Genomic DNA, 27,260 nt, shown 5'->3' on the forward strand with positions numbered 1-27,260 from the left:
AACATAAAAAAATGGGCTGGCTGTAGGCACTTTATAATTGGTTCCAGGGGTACACGGGCAGCAGTGGTCTGGTCAGTGGAGGACTAGTGGAAGGAGGGACCGCAGACAGGCTTCAAAGGCCTAACATAAAAAAATGGGCTGGCTGTAGGCACTTTAAAATTGGTTCCAGGGGTACACGGGCAGCAGTGGTCTGGTCAGTGGAGGCCTAGTGGAAGGAGGGACCGCAGACAGGCTTCGAAGGCCTAAAATAACAAACAATAGGCTCATGGCAGTTTTACAGCGGTTACATGGATACACAGGCAGCTTGGTGGTGAGTGGAGGAGTATTTAAAGTAGGGACCGCAGACAGGCTATCAAAGGCCTAAAATAACAAACAATAGGCTCATGGCAGTTTTACAGCGGTTACATGGATACACGGGCAGGCAGCTGGTGATGAGTGGAGGAGTATTTAAAGTAGGGACCGCAGACAGGCTATCAAAGGCCTAAAATAACAAACAATAGGCTCATGGCAGTTTTACAGCGGTTACATGGATACACGGGCAGGCAGCTGGTGATGAGTGGAGGAGTATTTAAAGTAGGGACCGCAGACAGGCTATCAAAGGCCTAAAATAACAAACAATAGGCTCATGGCAGTTTTACAGCGGTTACATGGATACACGGGCAGGCAGCTGGTGATGAGTGGAGGAGTATTTAAAGTAGGGACCGCAGACAGGCTATCAAAGGCCTAAAATAACAAACAATAGGCTCATGGCAGTTTTACAGCGGTTACATGGATACACGGGCAGGCAGCTGGTGATGAGTGGAGGAGTATTTAAAGTAGGGACCGCAGACAGGCTATCAAAGGCCTAAAATAACAAACAATAGGCTCATGGCAGTTTTACAGCGGTTACATGGATACACGGGCAGGCAGCTGGTGATGAGTGGAGGAGTATTTAAAGTAGGGACCGCAGACAGGCTATCAAAGGCCTAAAATAACAAACAATAGGCTCATGGCAGTTTTACAGCGGTTACATGGATACACGGGCAGGCAGCTGGTGATGAGTGGAGGAGTATTTAAAGTAGGGACCGCAGACAGGCTATCAAAGGCCTAAAATAACAAACAATAGGCTCATGGCAGTTTTACAGCGGTTACATGGATACACGGGCAGGCAGCTGGTGATGAGTGGAGGAGTATTTAAAGTAGGGACCGCAGACAGGCTATCAAAGGCCTAAAATAACAAACAATAGGCTCATGGCAGTTTTACAGCGGTTACATGGATACACGGGCAGGCAGCTGGTGATGAGTGGAGGAGTATTTAAAGTAGGGACCGCAGACAGGCTATCAAAGGCCTAAAATAACAAACAATAGGCTCATGGCAGTTTTACAGCGGTTACATGGATACACGGGCAGGCAGCTGGTGATGAGTGGAGGAGTATTTAAAGTAGGGACCGCAGACAGGCTATCAAAGGCCTAAAATAACAAACAATAGGCTCATGGCAGTTTTACAGCGGTTACATGGATACACGGGCAGGCAGCTGGTGATGAGTGGAGGAGTATTTAAAGTAGGGACCGCAGACAGGCTATCAAAGGCCTAAAATAACAAACAATAGGCTCATGGCAGTTTTACAGCGGTTACATGGATACACGGGCAGGCAGCTGGTGATGAGTGGAGGAGTATTTAAAGTAGGGACCGCAGACAGGCTATCAAAGGCCTAAAATAACAAACAATAGGCTCATGGCAGTTTTACAGCGGTTACATGGATACACAGGCAGCTTGGTGGTGAGTGGAGGAGTAGTGCAAGGAGTGTCTGTCCCAGTACTCCAAAAATATAAATAGATGTTAATGTCTTGCAAAACAACCAAAACAAAAAAAAAGGTGGCATACTTAGGTACAGGGGTGGGCTCATCTACTGAGTTTCTGACATAGTAATTTGGCAGTAACTATTTAATGGTGCCAATATAGGACACAGACACAGACTACTTTAAGTTGCATCATAGATGTCTACAAATTTGTATTGTCAGTGCCAGACATTGAATGATGTCAGCGAATAGACTAAAGATTGGTGGAGCTGTGCGACATAATTTTGCACGTGGTAGAGCACATTTTGAGCTGGGGTAGGGGGGAACTCTCTTGAGGCCGGCGGGACCGCCCCAGGGCCCCTCATGTTACAACGGTGTGTCTGACGTTGGGTGCGCACCACCACCGCCAGAGACACTACATTGTACTATGAGGGACCCAGTAGCAATGCCGTCAACCAAAAGCGAGCACACCCACCTCTTCAGACAAACAGCAGTCTCACGGGTGCTTGCGCCAAGTCGCGATACCACGGCCCCGTGTGGGGAGTTTGGCCATTTAGGGAGGTGTAAACATGTCGTATGCTGTACAATCAGCTGCAGCAAATTAGACATTAGAAAAGTAATTCACAGGCAAGAGCTTTTCATAGGAAAGCTAGGTGTCGGCCGGGCAAGGTGGGGCAAAAGATTTCGAAATCCAGTTGTGGTTCATTTTAATGAATGTTAGATCGTCAACATTTTGGGTAGCCAGACGAGTCCTTTTTTCGGTTAATATTGAACCTGCAGCACTGAATACTCTTTCTGATAGGACACTTGCTGCCGGGCAAGCAAGCTCCTGCAATGCATATTCTGCCAATTCTGGCCAGGTGTCTAATTTGGAGGCCCAGTAATCAAATGGGAATGACGGTTGAGGGAGAACATCGATAAGGGATGAAAAATAGTTAGTAACCATACTGGACAAATGTTGTCTCCTGTCACTTTCAATTGATGCAGCAGTACCTGTCCTGTCTGCGGTCATAGCAAAATCACTCCACAACCTGGTCAGAAAACCCCTCTGTCCAACGCCACTTCTGATGTGTGCACCCCTAACACTCCTAGTCTGCTGCCCCCTGGAGCTCGTGTGAGAACGATCACGTGCGCTGTGTGCTGGGAATGCCTGAAGCAAACGGTCAACAAGAGTTGATTGTTTGGTTGCTAATATTAGTTCCAAGTTCTCATGTGGCATAATATTTTGCAATTTGCCTTTATAGCGTGGATCAAGGAGGCAGGCCAACCAGTAATCGTCATCGTTCATCATTTTCGTAATGCGTGTGTCCCTTTTTAGGATACGTAAGGCATAATCCGCCATGTGGGCCAAAGTTCCAGTTGTCAAATCTCCGGTTGTGATTGGTTGAGGGGCAGTTGCAGGCAAATCTACGTCACTTGTGTCCCTCAAAAAACCAGAACCCGGCCGTGACACGCAACCAATTTCCTGTGCCCCCGGGAAAGGTTCGGCATTAAAAATATACTCATCCCCATCATCCTCCTCGTCCTCCACCTCCTCTTCGCCCGCTACCTCGTCCTGTACACTGCCCTGACCAGACAATGGCTGACTGTCATCAAGGCTTTCCTCTTCCTCTGGTGCAGACGCCTGCTCCTTTATGTGCGTCAAACTTTGCATCAGCAGACGCATTAGGGGGATGCTCATGCTTATTACGGCGTTGTCTGCACTAACCAGCCGTGTGCATTCCTCAAAACACTGAAGGACTTGACACATGTCTTGTATCTTAGACCACTGCACACCTGACAACTCCATGTCTGCCATCCTACTGCCTGCCCGTGTATCCTCCCACAAATAAATAACAGCACGCCTCTGTTCGCACAGTCTCTGAAGCATGTGCAGTGTTGAGTTCCACCTTGTTGCAACGTCTATGATTAGGCGATGCTGGGGAAGGTTCAAAGACCGCTGATAGGTCTGCATACGGCTGGCGTGTACAGGCGAACGTCGGATATGTGAGCAAAGTGCACGCACTTTGAGGAGCAGGTCGGAGAACCCAGGATAAGTTTTCAATAAGCACTGCACCACCAGGTTTAAGGTGTGAGCCAGGCAAGGAATGTGTTTCAGTTGGGAAAGGGAGATGGCAGCCATGAAATTCCTTCCGTTATCACTCACTACCTTGCCTGCCTCAAGATCTACTGTGCCCAGCCACGACTGCGTTTCTTGTTGCAAGAACTCGGACAGAACTTCCGCGGTGTGTCTGTTGTCGCCCAAACACTTCATAGCCAATACAGCCTGCTGACGCTTGGCAGTAGCTGGCCCATAATGGGACAACTGGTGTGCAACAGTGTCATCTGCCGATGGAGTGGTTGGCAGACTGCGTTCTGTGGAAGAGCTGTAGCTTCTGCAGGAGGACGAGGAGGAGGAGGAGGAGGGGGTGCGAACGCCTACAGCCAACTGTTTCCTAGACCGTGGGCTAGGCACAACTGTCCCTAAATTGATGTCGCCTGTGGACCCTGCATCCACCACATTCACCCAGTGTGCCGTGATGGACACATAACGTCCCTGGCCATGCCTACTGGTCCATGCATCTGTAGTCAGGTGCACCTTTGTACTCACAGATTGCCTGAGTGCATGGACGATGCGCTGTTTAACATGCTGGTGCAGGGCTGGGATGGCTTTTCTGGAAAAAAAGTGTCGACTGGGTAGCTCGTATCGTGGTTCAGCGTACTCCATCAGGGCTTTGAAAGCTTCGCTTTCAACTAACCGGTAGGGCATCATCTCTAACGAGATTAGTCTAGCTATGTGGGCGTTAAAACCCTGTGTACGCGGATGCGAGGATAAGTACTTCCTTTTTCTAACCAGAGTCTCATGTAGGGTGAGCTGGACTGGAGAGCTGGAGATCGTGGAACTTTCGGGTGTGCCGGTGTACATGGCAGACTGAGAGACGGTTGGAGACGGTATTGTTTCCGCCGGTGCCCTAGATGCAATATTTCCTCCTACAAAACTGGTGATTCCCTGACCCTGACTGCTTTTGGCTGGCAAAGAAACCTGCACAGATACTGCCGGTGGTGCGGAAAATGGTGGCCTTACAGTGACGGAAGGGATGTTGCGTTGCTGACTAGCTTCATTGGCCGAGGGTGCTACAACCTTAAGGGACGTTTGGTAGTTAGTCCAGGCTTGAAAATGCATGGTGGTTAAGTGTCTATGCATGCAACTAGTATTTAGACTTTTCAGATTCTGACCTCTGCTTAAGCTAGTTGAACATTTTTGACAGATGACTTTGCGCTGATCAGTTGGATGTTGTTTAAAAAAATGCCAGACTGCACTCTTCCTAGACTCGGATCCCTTTTCAGGGATTGCAGACTGAGCTTTAACCGGATGGCCACGCTGTCCTCCAACAGGTTTTGGCTTTGACACGCGTTTTGGGCCAGATACGGGCCCGGCAGATGGAACCTGTTGCGATGTTGATGCCTGCTGCGGCCCCTCCTCCACCTCCGCTTCTGAACTACTGCCGCCTGCACCCTGTTCCCCCAATGGCTGCCAATCGGGGTCAATAACTGGGTCATCTATTACCTCCTCTTCGAGCTCGTGTGCAACTTCGTCTGTGTCACTGTGTCGGTCGGTGGTATAGCGTTCGTGGCGGGGCAACATAGTCTCATCAGGGTCTGATTGTGGATCTGTACCCTGAGAGGGCAATGTGGTGGTCTGAGTCAAAGGAGCAGCATAGTACTCTGGCTGTGGCTGTGCATCAGTGCACTCCATGTCAGAATCTACTTGTAATGGGCATGGCCTGTTAAATGTTTCACTTTCTAAGCCAGGGACGGTATGTGTAAAGAGCTCCATGGAGTGACCCGTTGTGTCGCCTGCTGCATCCTTCTCTCTTGTTGTAGTTTTTGCTGAGGAGGACAAGGAAGCGACTTGTCCCTGACCGTGAACATCCACAAGCGACGCGCTGCTTTTACATTTACCAGTTTCTGAAGAGGAGGCAAAAGAGCTAGAGGCTGAGTCTGCAATGTAAGCCAAAACTTGCTGTTGCTGCTCCGCCTTTAAAAGCGGTTTTCCTACTCCCAGAAAAGAGAGCGTTCGAGGCCTTGTGTAGCCTGACGACGAAACTGGCTCCACAGCTCCAGACTTAGGTGGAATATTTTTATCCCCACGACCACCTGATGCTCCACTACCACTACCATCATTACCAGCTGACAATGAACGCCCACGACGACCTCTTGCACCAGACTTCCTCATTGTTTTAAAATCTTAACCAAAGTAACTTTATTTGTTGCTGTCAAACAACTTACACGGTGAGCTATAACTTCAGTATGATTTATATATCCCTTAACAGGTTGGTGAGACCACAACGAAAATCAGGCACAATTTTACACACTCTGTTTTCTGTGGCACCAAATCACAGAGATGACACACACGCAGGACTGTCACTCAAGCACTATTGTCAATATTAATCTCCCACCTAATTAATTTTTTTTTTTTTCCTCAGGGAGACTTTAGAAACCAAATAATATTAAAAAAAAAAAAAAATAATAAATAGCCTTTCTATGGCCCACTGAATGAGAGAGAAAGGTGGCACACCCAGGAGTCAAGACTGGCGCACAAGCTGAAAGGGCACTATTACGCTCCCACTGTTTTTTTAACTTTCTTTTTTTATTTTCAGGGAGACTTTAGAAACCAAATAATATTAAAAAAACAAAAAAAAAATAAATAGCCTTTCTATGGCCCACTGAATGAGAGAGAAAGGTGGCACACCCAGGAGTCAAGACTGGCGCACAAGCTGAAAGGGCAATATTACTCTCCCACTGTTTTTTTTTTTTTTTTATTTTCAGGGAGACTTTAGAAACCAAATAATATTAAAAAAAAACAAAAAATAAATATCCTTTCTATGGCCCACTGAATGAGAGAGAAAGGTGGCACACCCAGGAGTCAAGACTGGCGCACAAGCTGAAAGGGCAATATTACTCTCCCACTGTTTTTTTTCTTTATTTTCAGGGAGACTTTAGAAACCAAATAATATTTAAAAAAAACAAAAAAAACAAGGCTTTCTATGGCCCACTGAATGAGAGATGGCACGCACAGGAGTGGCACACAAGCCCTGACTGAGGCCAATATTTTTCTCCCACTGACTGATGTAGTGTTTTTGTGTTGAGGTAGATTTTAAAACACAAATGAAGGAAAAAAATTAAAAGGCTTTCTATGGCCCACTGAATGAGAGAGAGAGGTGGCACACCCAGGAGTCAAGACTGGCACACAAGCTGAAAGGGCAATATTACTCTCCCACTGTTTTTTTATGTTTTTTTTTTTTTTCAGGGAGACTTTAGAAACCAAATAATATTAAAAAAAACAAAAAAGGCTTTGTATGGCCCACAATTAGAGAGAGAGGTGGCACACCCAGGAGTCAAGACTGGCACACAAGCTGAAAGGGCAATATTACTCTCCCACTGTTTTTTTATGTTTTTTTTTTTTTTCAGGGAGACTTTAGAAACCAAATAATATTAAAAAAAACAAAAAAATAAATAGCCTTTCTATGGCCCACTGAATGAGAGAGAGAGGTGGCACACCCAGGAGTCAAGACTGGCACACAAGCTGAAAGGGCAATATTACTCTCCCACTGTTTTTTTATGTTTTTTTTTTTTTTTCAGGGAGACTTTAGAAACCAAATAATATTAAAAAAAAACAAAAAAAAAAATAGCCTTTCTATGGCCCACTGAATGAGAGAGAGAGGTGGCACACCCAGGAGTCAAGACTGGCACACAAGCTGAAAGGGCAATATTACTCTCCCACTGTTTTTTTATGTTTTTTTTTTTTTTCAGGGAGACTTTAGAAACCAAATAATATTAAAAAAAAAAAAGGCTTTGTATGGCCCACAATTAGAGAGAGAGGTGGCACACCCAGGAGTCAAGACTGGCACACAAGCTGAATGGGCAATATTACTCTCCCACTGTTTTTTTATGTTTTTTTTTTTTTCAGGGAGACTTTAGAAACCAAATAATATTAAAAAAAACAAAAAAATAAATAGCCTTTCTATGGCCCACTGAATGAGAGAGAGAGGTGGCACACCCAGGAGTCAAGACTGGCACACAAGCTGAAAGGGCAATATTACTCTCCCACTGTTTTTTTATGTATTTTTTTTTTTTTTTCAGGGAGACTTTAGAAACCAAATAATATTAAAAAAAAAAAAAAAAGGCTTTGTATGGCCCACAATTAGAGAGAGAGGTGGCACACCCAGGAGTCAAGACTGGCACACAAGCTGAAAGGGCAATATTACTCTCCCACTGTTTTTTTATGTTTTTTTTTTTTTCAGGGAGACTTTAGAAACCAAATAATATTAAAAAAAACAAAAAAATAAATAGCCTTTCTATGGCCCACTGAATGAGAGAGAGAGGTGGCACACCCAGGAGTCAAGACTGGCACACAAGCTGAAAGGGCAATATTACTCTCCCACTGTTTTTTTATGTTTTTTTTTTTTTTTCAGGGAGACTTTAGAAACCAAATAATATTAAAAAAAAAAAAAAAAAAAATAGCCTTTCTATGGCCCACTGAATGAGAGAGAGAGGTGGCACACCCAGGAGTCAAGACTGGCACACAAGCTGAAAGGGCAATATTACTCTCCCACTGTTTTTTTAGGTATTTTTTGTTTTTTCAGGGAGACTTTAGAAACCAAATAATATTAAAAAAAATAAATAAATAAATAGGCTTTCTATAGCCCACTGAATGAGAGATAGCACACACAGCAGTGGCACACAAGCCCTGACTGAGGCCAATATTTTTCTCCCACTGATTGATGTAGTGTTTTTGTGTTGAGGTAGATTTTAGAACACAAATCAAAGAAAAAAAAATGCTTTCTATGGCCCACTGAATGAGAGAGAGGTGGCACACCCAGGAGTCAAGACTGGCACACAAGCTGAAAGGGCAATATTACTCTCCCACTGTTTTTTTATGTATTTTTTGTTTTTGAAGGGAGACTTTAGAAACCCAATAATATTTAAAAAAAATAAATAAATAGGCTTTCTATGGCCCACTGAATGAGAGGGAGAGAGGTGGCACACCCAGGAGTCAAGACTGGCACACAAGCTGAAAGGGCAATATTACTCTCCCACTGTTTTTTTATGTATTTTTTGTTTTTTAAGGGAGACTTTAGAAACCCAATAATATTTAAAAAAAAAATAAATAGGCTTTCTATGGCCCACTGAATGAGAGGGAGAGAGGTGGCACACCCAGGAGTCAAGACTGGCACACAAGCTGAAAGGGCAATATTACTCTCCCACTGTTTTTTATGTATTTTTTGTTTTTTAAGGGAGACTTTAGAAACCCAATAATATTTAAAAAAAAAATAAATAGGCTTTCTATGGCCCACTGAATGAGAGGGAGAGAGGTGGCACACCCAGGAGTCAAGACTGGCACACAAGCTGAAAGGGCAATATTACTCTCCCACTGTTTTTTTAGGTTTTTTTTTTTTTTTCAGGGAGACTTTAGAAACCCAATAATATTTAAAAAAAAAAAAAATAGGCTTTCTATGGCCCACTGAATGAGAGGGAGAGAGGTGGCACACCCAGGAGTCAAGACTGGCACACAAGCTGAAAGGGCAATATTACTCTCCCACTGTTTTTTATGTATTTTTTGTTTTTTAAGGGAGACTTTAGAAACCCAATAATATTTAAAAAAAAAAATAAATAGGCTTTCTATGGCCCACTGAATGAGAGGGAGAGAGGTGGCACACCCAGGAGTCAAGACTGGCACACAAGCTGAAAGGGCAATATTACTCTCCCACTGTTTTTTTAGGTTTTTTTTTTTTTTTCAGGGAGACTTTAGAAACCAAATAATATTAAAAAAAAAAAAAAATAAATAGGCTTTCTATAGCCCACTGAATGAGAGATAGCACACACAGCAGTGGCACACAAGCCCTGACTGAGGCCAATATTTTTCTCCCACTGATTGATGTAGTGTTTTTGTGTTGAGGTAGAATTTAGAACACAAATCACGGAAAAAATAAATAGGCTTTCTATGGCCCACTCAGTGAGAGATGGCACACACAGGGATGGCACTGTAGCAGAAATGCCAATCTTAATCTCCCACAAAAAAAACAAAAAAAAAACAGGGACTGTCCTACAATTACTATCTCCCTGCAGTAATCTAAGCCAGGTATGGCAGGCAGCAATAGGAGTGGACTGATGCACAAATTAAATAAAAAGTGTGGACAAACAAAAAAGATAGCTGTGCAGAAAGGAAGGAACAAGAGGATATGTGCTTTGAAAAAAGCAGTTGGTTTCCACAGTGGCGTAAACACAGCAATACAGCTATCACGGAGCCTTCTAGGGCAGCCCAATGAGCTACAGCGCTGAGGGGAAAAAAAAAAAAAATAGCTTCCACAGTCCCTGCACACCGAAGGTGGTGTTGGACAGTGGAAATCGCTGCAGCACAAGCGGTTTGGTGGTTAGTGGACCCTGCCTAACGCTCTCCCTGCTTCTGACGAAGCGGCAGCAACCTCTCCCTAAGCTCAGATCAGCAGCAGTAAGATGGCGGTCGGCGGGAATGCCCCTTTATAGCCCCTGTGACGCCGCAGACAGCAAGCCAATCACTGCAATGCCCTTCTCTAAGATGGTGGGGACCAGGATCTATGTCATCACGCTGCCCACACTCTGCGTTCACCTTCATTGGCTGAGAAATGGCGCTTTTCGCGTCATTGAAACGCGACTTTGGCGCGAAAGTCGCGTACCGCATGGCCGACAAGCACAGGGGTCGGATCGGGTTTCATGAGACGCCGACTTAGCCAAAAGTCGGCGACTTTTGAAAATGATCGACCCGTTTCGCTCAACCCTACTAATCACTAATACTGCTAATATGTATTAACCCTGTCCCATCTAGAGCCTAGGTCATGAGACTAACTATGACTGCTACCAATCAGAGTTCATTATACACATTATTTGCCAAAATGTTTAACAGTAAAAAAAACTTAGCAAAATTCAAAACTTTGCTCATCTCTATTTGGAATCAATCCATTCTTACTTCTTACCTGGCCCCATTTTGAACTGATAATAGAGAATGTAGAATAAATCAAGGAGATAACATTCAGGAGCTCTGCATCCTCGTAATCATGACGATTTCCAAACACAATAGCAAAAATAACATTACAGGCGGCTTTACTTAGGTAGGGCCGAGGATCCACTAATGATTCTAGTGAAAGAAAATGTTATGCATGAACAATTTAGACATTTATAAACATTGGGACCCTCCGCAAAGTTCAGCAAAAAAACTACACAATGACACAACCCTTATGAAGCATGCAACAAAAGGAGAGAAACCCCTGACTGATCACTTTCTTGCAATCACAATCCTGCCATTTACGAGTCGCTAGAGACGCAGTGAGTGATAGCTCAGCCGCTACATAAAATGTAGGGGCGCTCTGGGCAGTTTTGTGAATGACCGCCCATGTGCCCATTCAGTGACAGGGACATGCTGGGTTGTCAGTATTGTGAGTGACAGCCCAGCCACCCGTTTAGGTCATGCCTGCTGGGTTTCGCCCTGGTGTCTCCCATTCTGAATGATTGCCTGGCTATTTAGTTAGCTGACAATGGTTACATAATTGCCATTTGTAGCTTTAGCTTGGTGATGTACAGTATTTGCCTTGTTCTCTAATTCTCCGTTATTCTGATCTTGAAGAGGAGACTTTAAGCTCCTCTGTGAAATATGCAAATTGTTTCTTCAGAGAGGAAGAGGACTAGATCTCTAGTGCCACCTATAGGAAGTAGCAAACCTAAAAACTCAATGTTGACCCTTTAATGAGCATTTTCACATGACTTAGGATAACAGCTACTTCCTATAGGTGGCACTACCATTCTAGTCCTCTTCCTCTCTGAAGAAACAATTTGCATATTTCCCAGAGGAGCAATGCGAGTTAAAGTCTCCTCATCTCGGCTTGCTTGACATGTCACTCTCTGTAAGGAGAAACATTACTCCTTGGATCCTGGTCAGACGCCTCTCACACAGTCAAACCAAACCTAACACTTTGCACTGATGAGTGGCATTAGTTAGAAACACAGTGTTTGCAAATTGAGATTCTAGTTTTGGATTTTTTCCTAAGTCACGTGAAAAGGCTTGCTAAAGGGTCGACATGGACTTTTAGGATTGCTACTTCCTATAGGCAGGGCCGTATTTGCCACTAGGCACTTGAGGGAACGTGCCTAGGGCGGGGACAATGCAGGGGGCGGCACCTGAGCAAGGTTTGTTGTTTTTTTTTTTGTTTTTTTTTCCTGGGTCACCTCCCGACCGACCAAACCCCCGCCCCCCCTCGTGCCCTCCCCCTGGCCACCTGCCTCCCACCCACCCTCCTTGAAGACGATACTCACCTTGCTCCAGCGATGCCTGGTCTCGGCGTACACAGCTCGTCCTAAATGAGCGGTCACGTGGTACCGCTCATTAAGGTCATGAATATGCGCACATTCATGACCTTAATGAGTGGTATCACATGACCGCTCACGCAGGAAGAAGGTGCTGCGCTGGGAGTCGGGACAGAGCGAGAGGGATGTCGGCAAGGAACAGGTAAGTATGAGGGATGGGGGACGGGGGGATGAAGGAGGACATAATCCGGCACACCATGCAAGATGGGAGCGGGAGCGTGGGAGGGTGGAGAGATAAGCCATGCATTCAGGGGGGGAATATGAGCCATGCATACAGGAGGGGGGGAATATGAGCCATGCATACAGAGGGGGATATGAGCCATGCATACAGGGGGGAATATGAGCCATGCATACAGGAGGGGGAATATGAGCCATGCATTCAGGGGGGAATATGAGCCATGCATTCAGGGGGGGAATGTGAGCCATGCATACAGGGGGGGGAATGTGAGCCATGCATACAGGGGGGGAATATGAGCCATGCATATGGGGGGGAATATGAGCCATGCATTCAGGGGGGAATATGAGCCATGCATACAGGGGAGGAATATGAGCCATGCATACAGGGGAGGAATATGAGCCATGCATACGGGGGGGAATATGAGCCATGCATACAGGAGGGGGAATATGAGCCATGCATACAGGGGAGGAATATGAGCCATGCATACAGAGGGGGAATATGAGCCATGCATACAGGAGGGTGTTATGGTTCTCAATGGCAAGAGAACATAGCCTCAGCAAAACATAAGAACTAGCTCTTGGAAGGATGGAAACTAAACTGACCATGAACTAAACCTGCCGCACAACTAACAGTAGCCGGGTAGCGTTTGCCTACGTTTTATCCCTAGACGCCCAGCGCCGGCCGGAGGACTAACTAATCCTGGCAGAGGAAAATATAGTCCTGGCTCACCTCTAGAGAAATTTCCCCGAAAGGCAGACAGCGGCCCCCACATATATTGGCGGTGATTTTAGAAGAAATGACAAACGTAGTATGAAAATAGGTTTAGCAAAATTGAGGTCCGCTTACTAGATAGCAGGAAGACAGAAAGGACACTTTCATGGTCAGCTGAAAACCCTATCAAAATACCATCCTGAAATTACTTTAAGACTCTAGTATTAACTCATAACATCAGAGTGGCAATTTCAGATCACAAGAGCTTTCCAGACACAGAAACGAAACATCAGCTGTGAACTGGAACCAAAATGCAAAAACAAACAAGGACAAAAGTCCAACTTAGCTGGGAGTTGTCTAGTAGCAGGAACATGCACAGAAGGGCTTCTGATTACAATGTTGACCGGCAAGGAAGTGACAGAGAAGCAAGGCTAAATAGCGACTCCCACATCCTGATGGAATCAGGTGAACAGAGGGAATGATGCACACCAGTTCAATTCCACCAGTGGCCACCGGGGGAGCCCAAAATCCAATTTCACAACAGGAGGGGGAATATGAGCCATGCATACAGAGGGGGAATATGAGCCAAGCATACAGGAGGGGGGGATATGAGCCATGCATACAGGAGGGGGAATATGAGCCATGCATACAGAGGGGGAATATGAGCCAAGCATACAGGAGGGGGATATGAGCCATGCATATGGGATGGGAGTGAGATGAGCCATGCATACAGGAGGGCAGGGGGTCATTATACAGTATTGAGCATCATGTGGGATCATTATACAGTATGGAGAACTGTGTGTGGCCATTATACAGTATTGAGCATCATGTGTGGCCGTTATACAGTATGGAGCATCATGTGTGGCCATTATACAGTATGGAGCATCATGTGTGGCCAATGGCCATTATACAGTATGGAGCATCATGTGTGGTCATTATACAGTATGGAGCATCATGTGTGGCCATTATACAGTATTGAGCATCATGTGGGGCCATTATACAGTATGGAACATCATGTGGGATCATTATACAGTATGGAGCACTGTGTGGCCATTATACAGTATGGAGAACTGTGTGTGGCCGTTATACTGTATGGAGCACTATGTGTGGCCATTATACAGTATGGAGCACTATGTGTGGCCATTATACAGTATGGAGCACTGTGTGGCCATAATACAGTATGGAGCATCATGTGTGGCCATTATACAGTATGGAGCATCATGTGTGGCCATTATACAGTATGGAGCACTGTGTGGCCATTATACAGTATGGAGAACTGTGTGTGGCCATTATACAGTATGGAGCATCATGTGTGGCCATTTTACAGTATGGAGCATCATGTGTGGCCATTATACAGTATGGAGCACTGTGTGGCCATATTTTTTTGTTTATAATTACTGTATATAAAACAGTGTGATCAGCAGTGCTAAATGGCTGTGGTTGGGACGTGGATATGGGTGTGACTAGTTGTGAAATGGGTGTGGTCAGAGGCGTGGCCTAAAATTCACCGCGGCGCACACTGCAAACTTTATGCCTCCTTCCCTTCTTCAAAAGTTGGGAGGTATGGTACTGCATTTGCCAGATCATGGCAAGTGCCGCAAATCCCATAGGGAATGAATGTGGCCGAACGCAGTGTTGCCGTAAGTGATCTGTTACGCGGCAGATGCAGAAAAACTGCCGGATCTGCTGCAAAAGGCGACTTTCACATCAGCGATTCTTGCCAAAGTCACTGCCGATAGTGTCATACTCACCAAAGAGGGAGGCAGCACTAAAAGTGCCTAGGGCAGCAGAAACTCTAAATACGGCTCTGCCTATAGGCGGCACTAGAGTTCTAGTCCTCTTCGTATCTGAAGAGACAATTTATGGATTTGCAGCACTGGGTTCAAGTTCCACAACGGACAACATCTGCAAGGAGTTCATATTTTTTGGTAGATTTGTGTGGGTTTCCTCTCGATTCTCTGATTTCCTCCCACACTCCAAAGACCTACTGACTGAAAATGTAGATTTTGAATTCCAATTGGACAGTGATGATGATGCCTGTAAAGTGCTTTGGAATATGCTGGAAAATATCAAAAAGAGAAAGTCTCCCTTTTGATTATGATCCCAATAATAATAATCAAAGATGTTAGGGGCAAACACTCCATCAAATGTGTCAGAGCCTAGTCAAGTTGCCGTTTTGCCAATTTAATATTTTTTTTTTAAATAAAGCTTAGAGGATCATTGTGTTCAAAGTAATCCACAAAGTTATAGCAAACATTTTACTCACTGTACCTGGGTGTCTTTTATCCACATCTCTTTATGTGATTTGTGCTTATGTTTTTGCTTTGTAGTAAGATTTTTTTACTAAAACAAAAAATTCTTCGATTTTGTAAACCATCACATAAGACATCGGGATATTATCGTCTGTAACAACCTTTTGTTTTCTTGAGTTCCTTCACTAGACACACAGCTTCTTCTTGGATCCGATCTTCTATATTGCTTTTCCCCAAGCTGAAATCCCGCATTGTAGAAACTGAAAACTTACGAAGCTCCCTCCACCTCTCCATGTTGTTTGTGAATACAAATCCTAAGGGGTTGAAAATAACCAGAATGATTTTCCAAGTTAATATTCATGTAAGTAAATAACATAGCAAACCATATATCAATAGGTGTAGAAATGTATTTTTTTTTTTTACTCGTTTTGTTAGGCAGTTACAGAAAATCACGTTTTGAACTAGCCTCGTGCACATTTGTAAAATATTGTGTGAGAAGCAAATGTAAAATTACAGATAATGTTGGTGCAGAAATTTATAGTAACACGGTCTATTTTCTATATGAGATAGTTTATGAAGATTTCCCTGATCTTGCTCTTTTCAAGCAATAAAATATTGACAGCTCAGTACATTCAGATCGTATATGTCTGTATAGAGGACCTTTCACCAAATTTTTTATGTTAAACTGGGCACAATATATAAGAGTGACTGCAGAGAGGAATAGGAAGCAGACGAAAATTGCGGTCTAAATGGAGTGCTAAGGGATGGAAGGGATGAGGGCAAAAATTAAAAATGTATAAAACCTTTATTGGAGGAGTATTTCCACAACGCGTTTCAACGGCAAATCGCCGTCTTCATCAGGTGGCATGCCGCTCCATTGCGACCGCGATTTTCTTCTGCTTCCTTATTCCAGCTGGAGCTACAGCAGGCAGGACGCTTCCACACCTCATCCTCCAGGACCTTTTATCACGTGACCGTCAGGACCTGCGGTCACATGTGGCTTGGTAAGCACGGCGATTGTGTTTAAAACACCAGCCACAACAGGCACCGCAGATCACCGGCAAGCCTCAAGCCTGCCTCGGCATGCTTCCCAGCTACTCACCAGCCACAGGACACGCTGTAGCTGTTTGGGATCCAGAGCCTGCCACCTTGATATTCAAGCGACCATCTTTTACAATCTTGCCATTTACCAGGGTTATGCAGGTTTTGCACAACCGTTTAAGGTTAATCGTCAATTGGCTATAAATCTGCTCTAATACTATATTGGTACCACTTTCCCTCACTGTTATTTTGCATGCGGAGGGGAATAAAACTTTTTTTTTATTAGTTTGACTATTCGTTTCAAAGATATTGACAAAGTAGGCATCAAATATTATAGAAAAAACATGTCTCCATCATTGCTTAAGTTGCTCAATGTGAGATATTAAGATAAAGCTCTGAACTATTGGTCTAACCTCCTGCTTCATTAGAAAGTGCAGCTGAGTTTAGATGTGTCATGTTACAAGCCCTGTTATCAGCTCTCCTCCATTCATAGCACTGTTGGGTCTGCTGTACTGTCCCCCTCCATCTGGAGAGAAGCCATGCTTATGTATTTTGTGTTCACAGCATATGTACGGGAGAAAGGGCAGTACAGTAGAGCTGGCAGTGCTGCTTTGATAGGAGGACAACTGATAAAAGGGTAATATTACACAGTTAAACTCAGCTGTACTTTCTAATCATGCAGGTGGTTAGAATAGCTCTGTATCATTACATCTCAGCTATGGTGTGGGTGTATTCTTGTTCTGCTGTGTTTCTGCCTTCTTATGATTAGGCAACTCATACAGGAAGAATAACTACAGACCCACAGTGAAAATGATCTGATAACATCTACTTGAACATACTAACATCTCCATAATGGAAAGGTGAAATTAAAAAAGCAAATTGTTTTATTATACCACCATTACATTATGTATTCAGTTCTAAATAAAATATTTGGCAATTGGTTCTCCATAAAACACTGTAAAAACATGATCAATCAATATAAGTAAAACTTTAAAAAATATATAACAACCACCATAATGGCATGTGCAGTGAGGTCAAGACTTCAGGAATCTAGTAATGTCTCTATGTAGTAGATTAAAATTGTATCTATTATAGATTAATAATTATGTAAAAATCACCCCTATTTGCTAGAGATTCGTTAGGTGCTAATCTCTTTGTCCAGAGGTTCTTTAACACTATGAGACCAACACAGATTTTTTTCTACCAATGCACTTTACCTACAGTATTGCTTTCTGTTTATAGATTACAAAGGTTGTCCACTACTAGGATAACCCCTTCTTCATCTAAATGTTTACCCTGATAAAATAAAAAAGCATATACTCACCTCCCATGCCGCCACTGTTTATGTGTTGTCAGCACTCGCAGACCCAGAGCTCACGTGCAGTTGTTATGGCATGTGAGCCCTGCACCCAATCAGAATCACTGTCCCTGCCTTTGAATGAATTAAACATAAATAGTAAGTTAGAGGTCAGCCACAGACCTGACTTTCTCTTCATGTTCAATTATTTCGAAGGCGGGGACAGTGATGCCAGCACTGATTGGATGCCAGGTTCACGTGTCACAAAAACCGCACTAGAGCCCTTGTACCATGAGTGCCGACACCACTGGACATTAAAAACGGGCTTTGGCTGGGTCTTCCAGCAAGACAATGACCCAAAAGATACAGCCAAGACAAGAAAGGAGTGGCTCAAAAAGAAGCACATTAAGTTCATGGAGTGGCCTAGCCAGTCTCCAGACCATAATCCCAAAGAAAACTTATGGAGGGAGTTGAAGCTCTGGGTTGCCACGCGACAGCCTCAAAACCTTAATGATTTAGAGATGATCTGCAAAGAGGAGTGGACCAAAATCCCTCCTGACATGTGCGCAAACCTCATCAACTTACAAAAAATGTCTGACTGCTGTGCTTGCCAACAAGGGTTTTGCCACCAAGTATTAAGTCTTGTTTGCCAGAGAAATCAAATACTTATTTCTCACTGCAAAATGCAAATAAATGTATATAGTTTATATAATGTGATTTTCTGGATTTCATTTTTGATATTCTATCTCTCAATGTTAAAATTAACCTACTCTTAAAATTATAGACTGTTCATGTCTTTGTCAGAGGGCAAACTTACAAAATCAGCAAGGGATCAAATAATTATTTCCTTCACTGTAAATCAAGAAGTGGTTGTCATAGTAGTGGACAACCCCTTTAAAGTGATGAAATAAAGACTCACCATAGTTTTTGAAGACAAAATCAAAGCAAGCGATATCGCCTCGAGCTAAGAAATCATCGCCTCTGTCCACATAGACTTCTTTCACAGCTTTGTATCCTGTGACCACTATGACTGGTTTGGAACTCAGGTAGATGGTGAATACTTCTCCATGCTTCTCACTAAGCTGGATGGAATTCGGAAATGGATATTGTTATGTCAAAGTAAAAATTTTCCTCGATCCTTTAAAGAAGATCCCTATGACTGAGTTTTCCACTTGGGATGAAATACGACAATGTTGTAATGCAAGTAAACAGATAGTGATGATTACAAATGGTCTGTGGCTTATTAGCCACAAATAGAGCAAGATCTTTCATTACATGAGAGTCTGTTCCCAAAGTGGCACTATAAGAAAGGATGATTGCAGCTGAAAGTCAAGGGTGAATACCCAAAAGCAGGTCATTTGTAAATTGCCTGAATCCACCCAGAAAATCTACATCTAACACCCCTTTTGATGAAGTTAGCATAAACCCAATCTCTTTTTGTTTGGTCAGTGGGACAGTCCAATAAAGGGAGAAGAATACTGGACCAGTCCATGTTCAATGATGGCAGTATATACTTGAATTAGTACCTTCTGCTGGCACAATAGCGAGTCCATACAGTATGTTAAGCAAATATAACTTTAGTTTACTTACTCATAGGTTCATCAGATCTCCGTAAGCACTTACTTTCAGCAGAGATTTCACCATGTCTCCTTTGCTTAGTTGTAGTAGGTTTCCCAATATTGGCAGCGGGGTAGGTCCAGGTGGCAAGTTCCCTTTTTTCCAAAAATGCATAAAACTTATGAATAAGATGAGACAAGACACCACCGCTGTAAGGAGGAAGGTAACATCATCTAGGAAATACATCCTGGAGACTGTTCGTTCAGATAATTTTTTTTTATTTGAAGGCAGTTTGCAGAAACTTCTGTGGTTAGGTTTAGGGAGAGACAGAGTCTAGGCTTTGTGCCATTTTGCAAGGTATACTGTAGAATAATACAATCCCCATAACCTGGGGCACTCGGCTACAGGAACGCCTTTGCTTGCCTGGATCGCGTTCAGGATTTTATTTACTGATTAAACTAGGACTCCACTAGTGCTAATACAAGAGTAGCACAATTTTAAACAAAAGCTTTTTGGAAATTATAGAGTATAATAGGCTATATAGAGAATAAATGTTTAAAAGTTTAAAACGTTAAGGACTTACATAGTGGAATTCACAATTTTTTTTTCGAAAACATATCAGATGGATGAACAGTTTTGCATTTCACTCAGGTTGATATGTGCAATAAAAATGTTTTATTGTTGTACCATATTAATCAGAAAAATTGATGTAAATACTTTTAAGTCCAAGAACAAAAGTATTCTAGAAGTGATACCTTTACTGGCTAATCAGGAAAATTATATTTGCAAACTTTCAGAGAACAGAGGCTTGTTCATCAGGCAGGTTTACAAATGAGTGACTGAGGCAAGAGAACAGCAATTAAGATATGTTACAACAGGACAATTGTGCATGGGAAGGATGGAGTAATGCCTCCTAAAGATTAGCTACATTAAAAAAAAATAAGATTTTTTTTTACAAATAGTGGTGGGCGAACCTGAATAGTAAAGTTCGGGTTCCATTCCGAAAACCTAGTGTCAGTTCGCGGACCCCAAACATGGACTTCTCCAAGAAGGCCAAACATTGGGTGTTTCCCACGGTGTTATCTGTGTGAAAGCATGAGAAACATAAGTGTTTTCTGATTGGCTGTGAGTTCGTTACCACCGGTATGAGTGCTGCGGTTCCCATGCTGTCAAATGACAGCATGTAAGCCAGCAGCTGTGATCGGCGGTAAAAAGTACTATTCTCATCATCCTACACCTGCTCTCACTGATAGAAAAGCGAGGCTGTTGAGTGTTTGCGTGGGTTTCCTCCAGGTTCTCCAGTTTCCTCCCACATTCCAAAGACATACTAGGTGGAGATAAAGCACCTTCTGTATCTACCTTTTTATTAACCTTGGTAAAAATCCATTCCTTTAGACAGAAGTTTGTATTTGCTCCTTTTTGCATTGTGTCTCTTCATTGAACACACAACACATGGATACCAATTTTGTTACATATTGTATTTACTGAGATGTACTGTATATATGTTAACCACTTCAGTCGCTGTTTAAATGTACCCACTTTATTCCAGTTTTTTAACTGTATGTTTTATTATGATAGATTTAATAAAGATTAAAATATTTTTCTTGATTATTTGGGTAGTTTAATTTATGTTGATGTTTAGTCTGGCACTCAGGTAAGAGTTTATGTTCCGCTGACTTTCTGGTTGGTCACCCTTCTAGAGCCACACTACAAGGAGAATTTTCCATCTCATGGCGGAGAGGTCTAATAAAATGTTGCAGTACCAGAAGACCCTGGTTGAAAAATTATAAAAAAAATTACCATCTGACAACACTGGCGGCAGAGGCCACCGTTCCTTGGACAACCAATGAGTGGAGATAAGAGAGACACACATCAGGTGCAGCAGAGGCAAGGTAAGACTCTCAAAGGTCTGGGATCGTTTTCTCAGACCTCCCAGCACCCAGTGCCTGATGCACGGGGTACTCTGACAAGGAAGGAAAAGTTTTGGAAGATGCTGAAGGAGTACTTTGCCGACTGTACCAGCATCCTCCGTGTTTTGTCAGTGCCTTACAACTATTGCGTATCCAAGCTAGACATGTGGCATGAACTGGCTCTCTATGCCTTGGAGGCCCTGGCTTGTCCTGCCACTAGTGTTTTGCCAGAGCAGATTTTTAGTGCCTTTGGTGGTATTATAATTGATTGACACATTCGCTTGTGAAAATGCTGACAGGCTGACTTTTACCAAAATGAACAAGGGCTGGATTGGGCCAGACTTCTCTAAACCACTGGATGACAGCAGCAGAGCAAACTCAAATCCAGTGGATTTTTTTTGGTCTATTCCAATGTACTCTTTCCCACCCAAACATGGGTATACACTTGAGGATTTCATCTTTGTTTTGTTCTCCTCCTCCTTCTTTTACGGTGTTCTGTACTCAGAAATGTATCAAAACAGGCAAAATTACCATAACTGATTTCAAGTGTCCATTCACAGTTTCTCTTTAGCATTTGTATGTAAAAGGTTGTGGTGGGAGACTTTACAATGCTGAAGCTGGAATGACATCTTCTGAACTGTCCAGTGATTTTTTCCCCATCTATTTCGGGTGGTTCTTCAAGTATGTTTGGGATCATTGTCCTGCTGGAAGAACCATGACTAAGGATGCAAAACCCTCATTCCATTTATAGTAAATAGTAGAATTGTGTGTTACCAAAAAACTCTATCTTGGTTCTTGGTCTCATCTGTCCATGTCTGCTAGTCCTCAAAAAATAATGGGGGCCACCTGCTGGCCCTCTATAAATTGTTAGGGCCACCTGTTTGCCCTCCAAGTTTCAAAGTTTACTTTATTAATATGAAAAAGAAAATTTGTCCACCTCAGATGGATAAATTATATTGATGTTTCCATAATTTCAGCAATTTTTAAACCCACTCCAGATTCTGGGAGGGCGCCCGAAAAATGCTTGCTCAGAAAACATCTGCCAATTTCAATTTCGGCACAAATGTAGCACATTCGGATTTGTGTCCTGTTTCAAGAGCGTTTGTACTCAAAGTCGGCACAATTTGGTCACAGTTCAGTAAATCATCACGTTTCCACTTATGCTTTTGCTATTACTTTGGCTAGAATAGTGGTGCTGTATAATGAGCAGGGGGATGAACGACATGACATGTTTGATGAGGTGGGGAGTGTGTGGAGAGGTTAGAGGGGCGACATGCTACTTTTTTTCCCTTAATTTTGTGTGTGTGGATTGCAGCAGCAATCAGGGCGCAGAAACCATCCACAACGCCATGACACAAGGTCTTCTGAGATTGGCCGCTGAAGTCACAAATCACTGATCATATAAAAAGCGGGCATCTTGTTTCTTTGCGCAATTTTCTCAGTGTCACAGTGCAGAGAAGCCACTCCTGCACTAGCGCTGGTGCTGCTGAAAGTGAACTTGTCAGTTAGGCCTCTTTCACACTTCCGTCTTTCAGCTCCCGTCACAATCCATCATTTTTTGAGAATGCAGAAAAACATTTGCAGGATCCTGCATTTTCCCATATAATTGTATTAGCGACGGATTGTGACGGATGGCCATCCGTTTCATCCGTATTTCACTGGATCCTGCATAAAAAACGGTCCGTTGGGCAGAGAAAACGTTCAGAGGAACGTTTTTTCTGCACGCCAGAAAATTGGTCAGTGACGCATCCTGTGCTGCCGTCACTGGCTACAATGGAAGCCTATGGGCGCAGGATGCGTCGTTGCCTGTGAAAAGCAGGAATCCAGCGACAGGTCCCACCTTTTCAAAGAGAGCATGCGTGGAAGAATTTCCCGTCAGGGAAATTCTCTCTCGCTCGCGCTCTTTCTCTTTTTACTATTGTTGCTGCCTGTGCAGCATCAATAGTAACAAGATATAATGTTAAAAATAATTTAAAAAATCACATTATTCTCACCTACCAGGGTTCCCGCGCAGCGTCACCGATGTTCCCGGCAGCTAGCGTTACTTCCTAGTAATACATTGCGAAATCTCGCAAGAAGTCGCGGTCTGGCAAGACCACGACTTCTAACGAGATTTCGCAATGTATTACTAGGAACGCTAGCTGCCGTGAGCATCGCTGCGCGGGAACGCCAGTAGTTGAGAATACTGCGATTTTTAATTTTTTTTAACCTGGTTTGTGTTGTGTATGCGTTTTCGCAGGGGAAAACCGCTGCAAAGACGCATACACAACAGGTGCACATAGGCTCGACGGGTCCGTCAGAAAGACGGGCCCACGGCACACGTTTTCCGCAATCTGCACAGGATCCGTCATTTCAACGTCTTGACGGATCCTGTGCAGATTTGGAAGACGGAAGTGTGAAAGAAGCCTTATATAGATAGGATCCTGTTCTGTGAGAAATAGATCTTCCAGCATCTAACTAGATTGTGCAAAAACTCTGTGTCTGTCTCCGGAGGCCCCATTTGCTACTCCAAACAATTTGTGATAAAACTGTGCTTCAGTGACAAATCAGAAGGACAGATTTCCATTTAAACATCATCAGGCCTAATATTGGGGTGCAGCCACGAGGCCCAATTAACATCCTGGAAACCCGTAATTAGATTTACTGGTAATTAATTGTATTTCCAGGAGTCCATCCTGACAGCACAGTTAATTCCCTCCCCTTTGAAAAATGTTCTATACTTATGTGATTTAACGTTTGTATAAGAGAATTTAATAAAATATTGTTGCATCCGTCCTGGTGTGGTACTTGGAAAAGACTGGTGGAGGAGGTGGAGGAAACCCTGAAAGACTAGGGCCAGCAATCCTCAGCATCGGTAGCACATGTGCCTTGCTGGGGTGGGACTCGGCCCCAGCCTCTAGAATGGTCACCCAGTATGCTATCAGGAAATGTAGCGTCCCTGGCCACAGGCACTTGCCCATGTGTCGGACAGTAATTGTTCAATTCCAGTAACTGCGTTGGTAAGGGCATAAGTGATGTTCCTGGACACGTGCTGGTACAAGGCGAGGACACTACAGCGGGAAAAGTAAATGCGGATGGGGACCAAGTATTGATGGATGGCTGCCGCCAGGAGTCAGCTGAAATCCTCCATGTCTACGAGCCTAAACTTTAACATTTCCATAGCAAGGAGCCTGAAAATGGGCAAGTTCAGCATTTTGACCTGTGGGTAGCTGGCTGGAACCTTTCTCTTTCGTTCCAAGGAATGGGGTAAGGACAGCTGACCGCTGTACTGGAACAAGCTTTTATAGGTGCCTGATGATGGTTCCTCAGAATATGCAAGGACAGGTGCAAGGCTGGAGGCATCTGTGCCAGTGTTATGGACAGGGATTGGGAAACATCTATAACAGGGGAAGAGGCAAGGGTGTTGCCCAAATCATGGTGGTGGTGGCAAGCATGTTTGAAGCATTATCTGCTATCCAACCAACCACCTGTTCGCACTGCTGTGGCTTCAGAAGTGATGTCTAGTGTTGAGCATTCCGATACCGCAAGTATCGGGTATCGGCCGATACTTGCGGGTATCGGAATTCCGATACCGAGATCCGATACTTTTGTGGTATCGGGTATCGGTATCGAAACAACATTAATGTGTAAAAGAAAGAATTAAAATAAAAAATATTGCTATACTCACCTCTCCGACGCAGCCTGCACCTTACCGAGGGAACCGGCAGCGTTGTTTGCTTAAAATTCGCGCTTTTCCTTCCTTACGTGAAGTCCCGGCTTGTGATTGGTCGCGCGCCGCCCATGTGGCCGTGACGCGACCAATCACAGCAAGCCGTGACGTAATTTTAGGTCCTTCAGTATTTTAAAATTACGTTCCGGCGTTGTGATTGGTCGCGTCGCGGTCACATGGGCGACGCGACCAATCACAAGCCGTGACGTCACGGGAGGCAGGAGACGCGCGCATTTTAAAATGCGCGCTTTTCCTTCCTCCCGTGACGTCACGGCTTGTGATTGGTCGCGTCGCCCATGTGACCGCGACGCGACCAATCACAACGCCGGAACGTAATTTTAAAATCCTGAAGGACCTGAAATTACGTCACGGCTTGCTGTGATTGGTTGCGTCGCGGTCACATGGGCGACGCGACCAATCACAAGCCGTGACGTCACGGGAGGCTGGACACGCGCGCATTTTAAAATGCGCGCGTCTCCTGCCTCCCGTGACGTCACGGCTTGTGATTGGTCGCGTCGCCCATGTGACCGCGACGCGACCAATCACAACGCCGGAACGTAATTTTAAAATACTGAAGGACCTAAAATTACGTCACGGCTTGCTGTGATTGGTCGCGTCGCGGCCACATGGGCGGCGCGCGACCAATCACAAGCCGGGACTTCACGTAAGGAAGGAAAAGCGCAAATTTTAAGCAAACAACGCTGCCGGTTCCCTCGGTAAGGTGCAGGCTGCGTCGGAGAGGTGAGTATAGCAATATTTTTTATTTTAATTCTTTATTTTACACACTAATATGGTTCCCAGGGCCTGAAGGAGAGTTTCCTCTCCCTCAGACCCTGGGAACCATCAGGAATACCGTCCGATACATGAGTCCCATTGACTTGTATTGGTATCGGGTATCGGTATCGGATTAGATCCGATACTTTGCCGGTATCGGCCGATACTTTCCGATACCGATACTTTCAAGTATCGGACGGTATCGCTCAACACTAGTGATGTCTCGCACTCTCCCATAGTCGCACCAGCCACACTTCCTCGGCTTCTGCATGCACCATCATCACCACTTTCACTTCTCCATCCCATGCCGCACAACTATTGTATTTTCTAATAGGTAAGTCTCTTGAAACAAAGTTTATTTTAACAAATAAATAAAATTACCTGCAGCAGGTATATTGGTTTATTGGAGGAGCTTTATATACCATAGTAATGTAGCAGTAATCACGTTAATCTCTATGGATGACAGTATAGTACATTTTTTCACCCTAAAAATCAAAAAAAGAAGAAAGATATGCACACTAGTGGGATCAACCAACCATATAAATCTTTATTTTAAATAACATTACAAAAACAGGAGCAAAGAAAAGGACACACAATTTAAAACCAATTAAAAAGGCCACAAGGCCAAGTGCAACGACCAAGTTCCCCCAGGAAATAATACATTACAAGTAATCATGCATTTGTAAAGGTACAAACAAATCTGGCAGTAAGTATAACAATTTGTACAAGCACATAAAAGTGTGTGCTGTTAGGATGACACACGCAAAGGTGATAACTAATTTTGCATAACACACACCAGATGACCTGTGCTGCCAGCTGACCTCAAACAAATGCTATCAGCCCATAAGCAGAATGATAACCCATTACAGTGCCTTGCAGGAATAAACAAAATATCACAGTACCAATTCTTGAGCTAGTGCACGGTTACCAGTGCAGCGCCCCAGAGTCCTGGTCGTTGCAGTACTGTGGCTCCGCCACTATGGGGAGCTATGGTGCGTCTGATGGCACTGAAGGAGTTCATCTGATCAGGTATCACAGACACCAATACATTTCACAGTCGGGCCTCCGGGGGGAGCTAAGGGTTCTATTCACTAGGCCACTCCCCACCATAGTGGGTAAACTGGGGGTCAGGCAGGAAGTTAGATCAGAAAGCTGACTGGGTTGGAACCAGGCAACACCTGGTGGCAGAGGGTGTTGTGGGGGAAGATACAGTAGGGTCTCTGTCAGGGGTGGGATCCTGACAGAGGCTTGGCAACTTGAACGAACGTAACGGGACCGCGCCTGCTCCGGGTAGCGGCGGTGCCCAAGGAAGGAATAGAAGCGAGATAGATTGTGCTGAGTGAGAAACGAGATCACGCAAAAGGAGAAATACCAGTAGGAGTCGTGCTGTAAGACCGAAGCAACATCCTATTGAGGCGCACTACCGGTGGCCGGAACGCCAAGGGAGTATCATAACATTCAGCTTCAAGCAATACTCCAAACAGTGGCAGGACAGTCAGTCTAAGGCGGGCTGTCTAACTTAAATCACCTATGCAGTCTTGGGGGGCAACTTGTGGAGAGGGGCGACTCTAGGGTCCCGGAAGAGCTCAGAGCCTACCCGTCAAACGGGTGCCGTCCCAACCAGAACATCAGGGAGGGATGGAGGATTAGCAGAACATCATCTAATCGGGTTGTG

General features: G+C 44.2%; 1 protein-coding gene across 1 annotated transcript in view; it reads right to left on the reverse strand.

Moving 5' to 3' along the window:
• The window catches only part of LOC143805921 (cytochrome P450 2G1-like), a 55,079-nt gene extending 35,554 nt beyond the window's left edge, over positions 1–19,525 (reverse strand). The window contains exons 1-4 of the mRNA XM_077285680.1: positions 19,259–19,525; positions 18,555–18,717; positions 15,459–15,611; positions 10,773–10,933 (exon numbers count right to left, since the gene is read on the reverse strand). Coding sequence (XP_077141795.1) covers positions 10,773–10,933; positions 15,459–15,611; positions 18,555–18,717; positions 19,259–19,438 — 657 coding nt within the window. The 5' untranslated portion in view covers positions 19,439–19,525. The remainder of the gene's footprint in view (positions 1–10,772; positions 10,934–15,458; positions 15,612–18,554; positions 18,718–19,258) is intronic.
• Between the last annotated feature and the right edge of the window lie 7,735 nt (positions 19,526–27,260).

This window comes from Ranitomeya variabilis, chromosome 2 (assembly GCF_051348905.1).
Source record: "Ranitomeya variabilis isolate aRanVar5 chromosome 2, aRanVar5.hap1, whole genome shotgun sequence".
Taxonomy (NCBI): Eukaryota; Metazoa; Chordata; class Amphibia; order Anura; family Dendrobatidae; genus Ranitomeya; species Ranitomeya variabilis.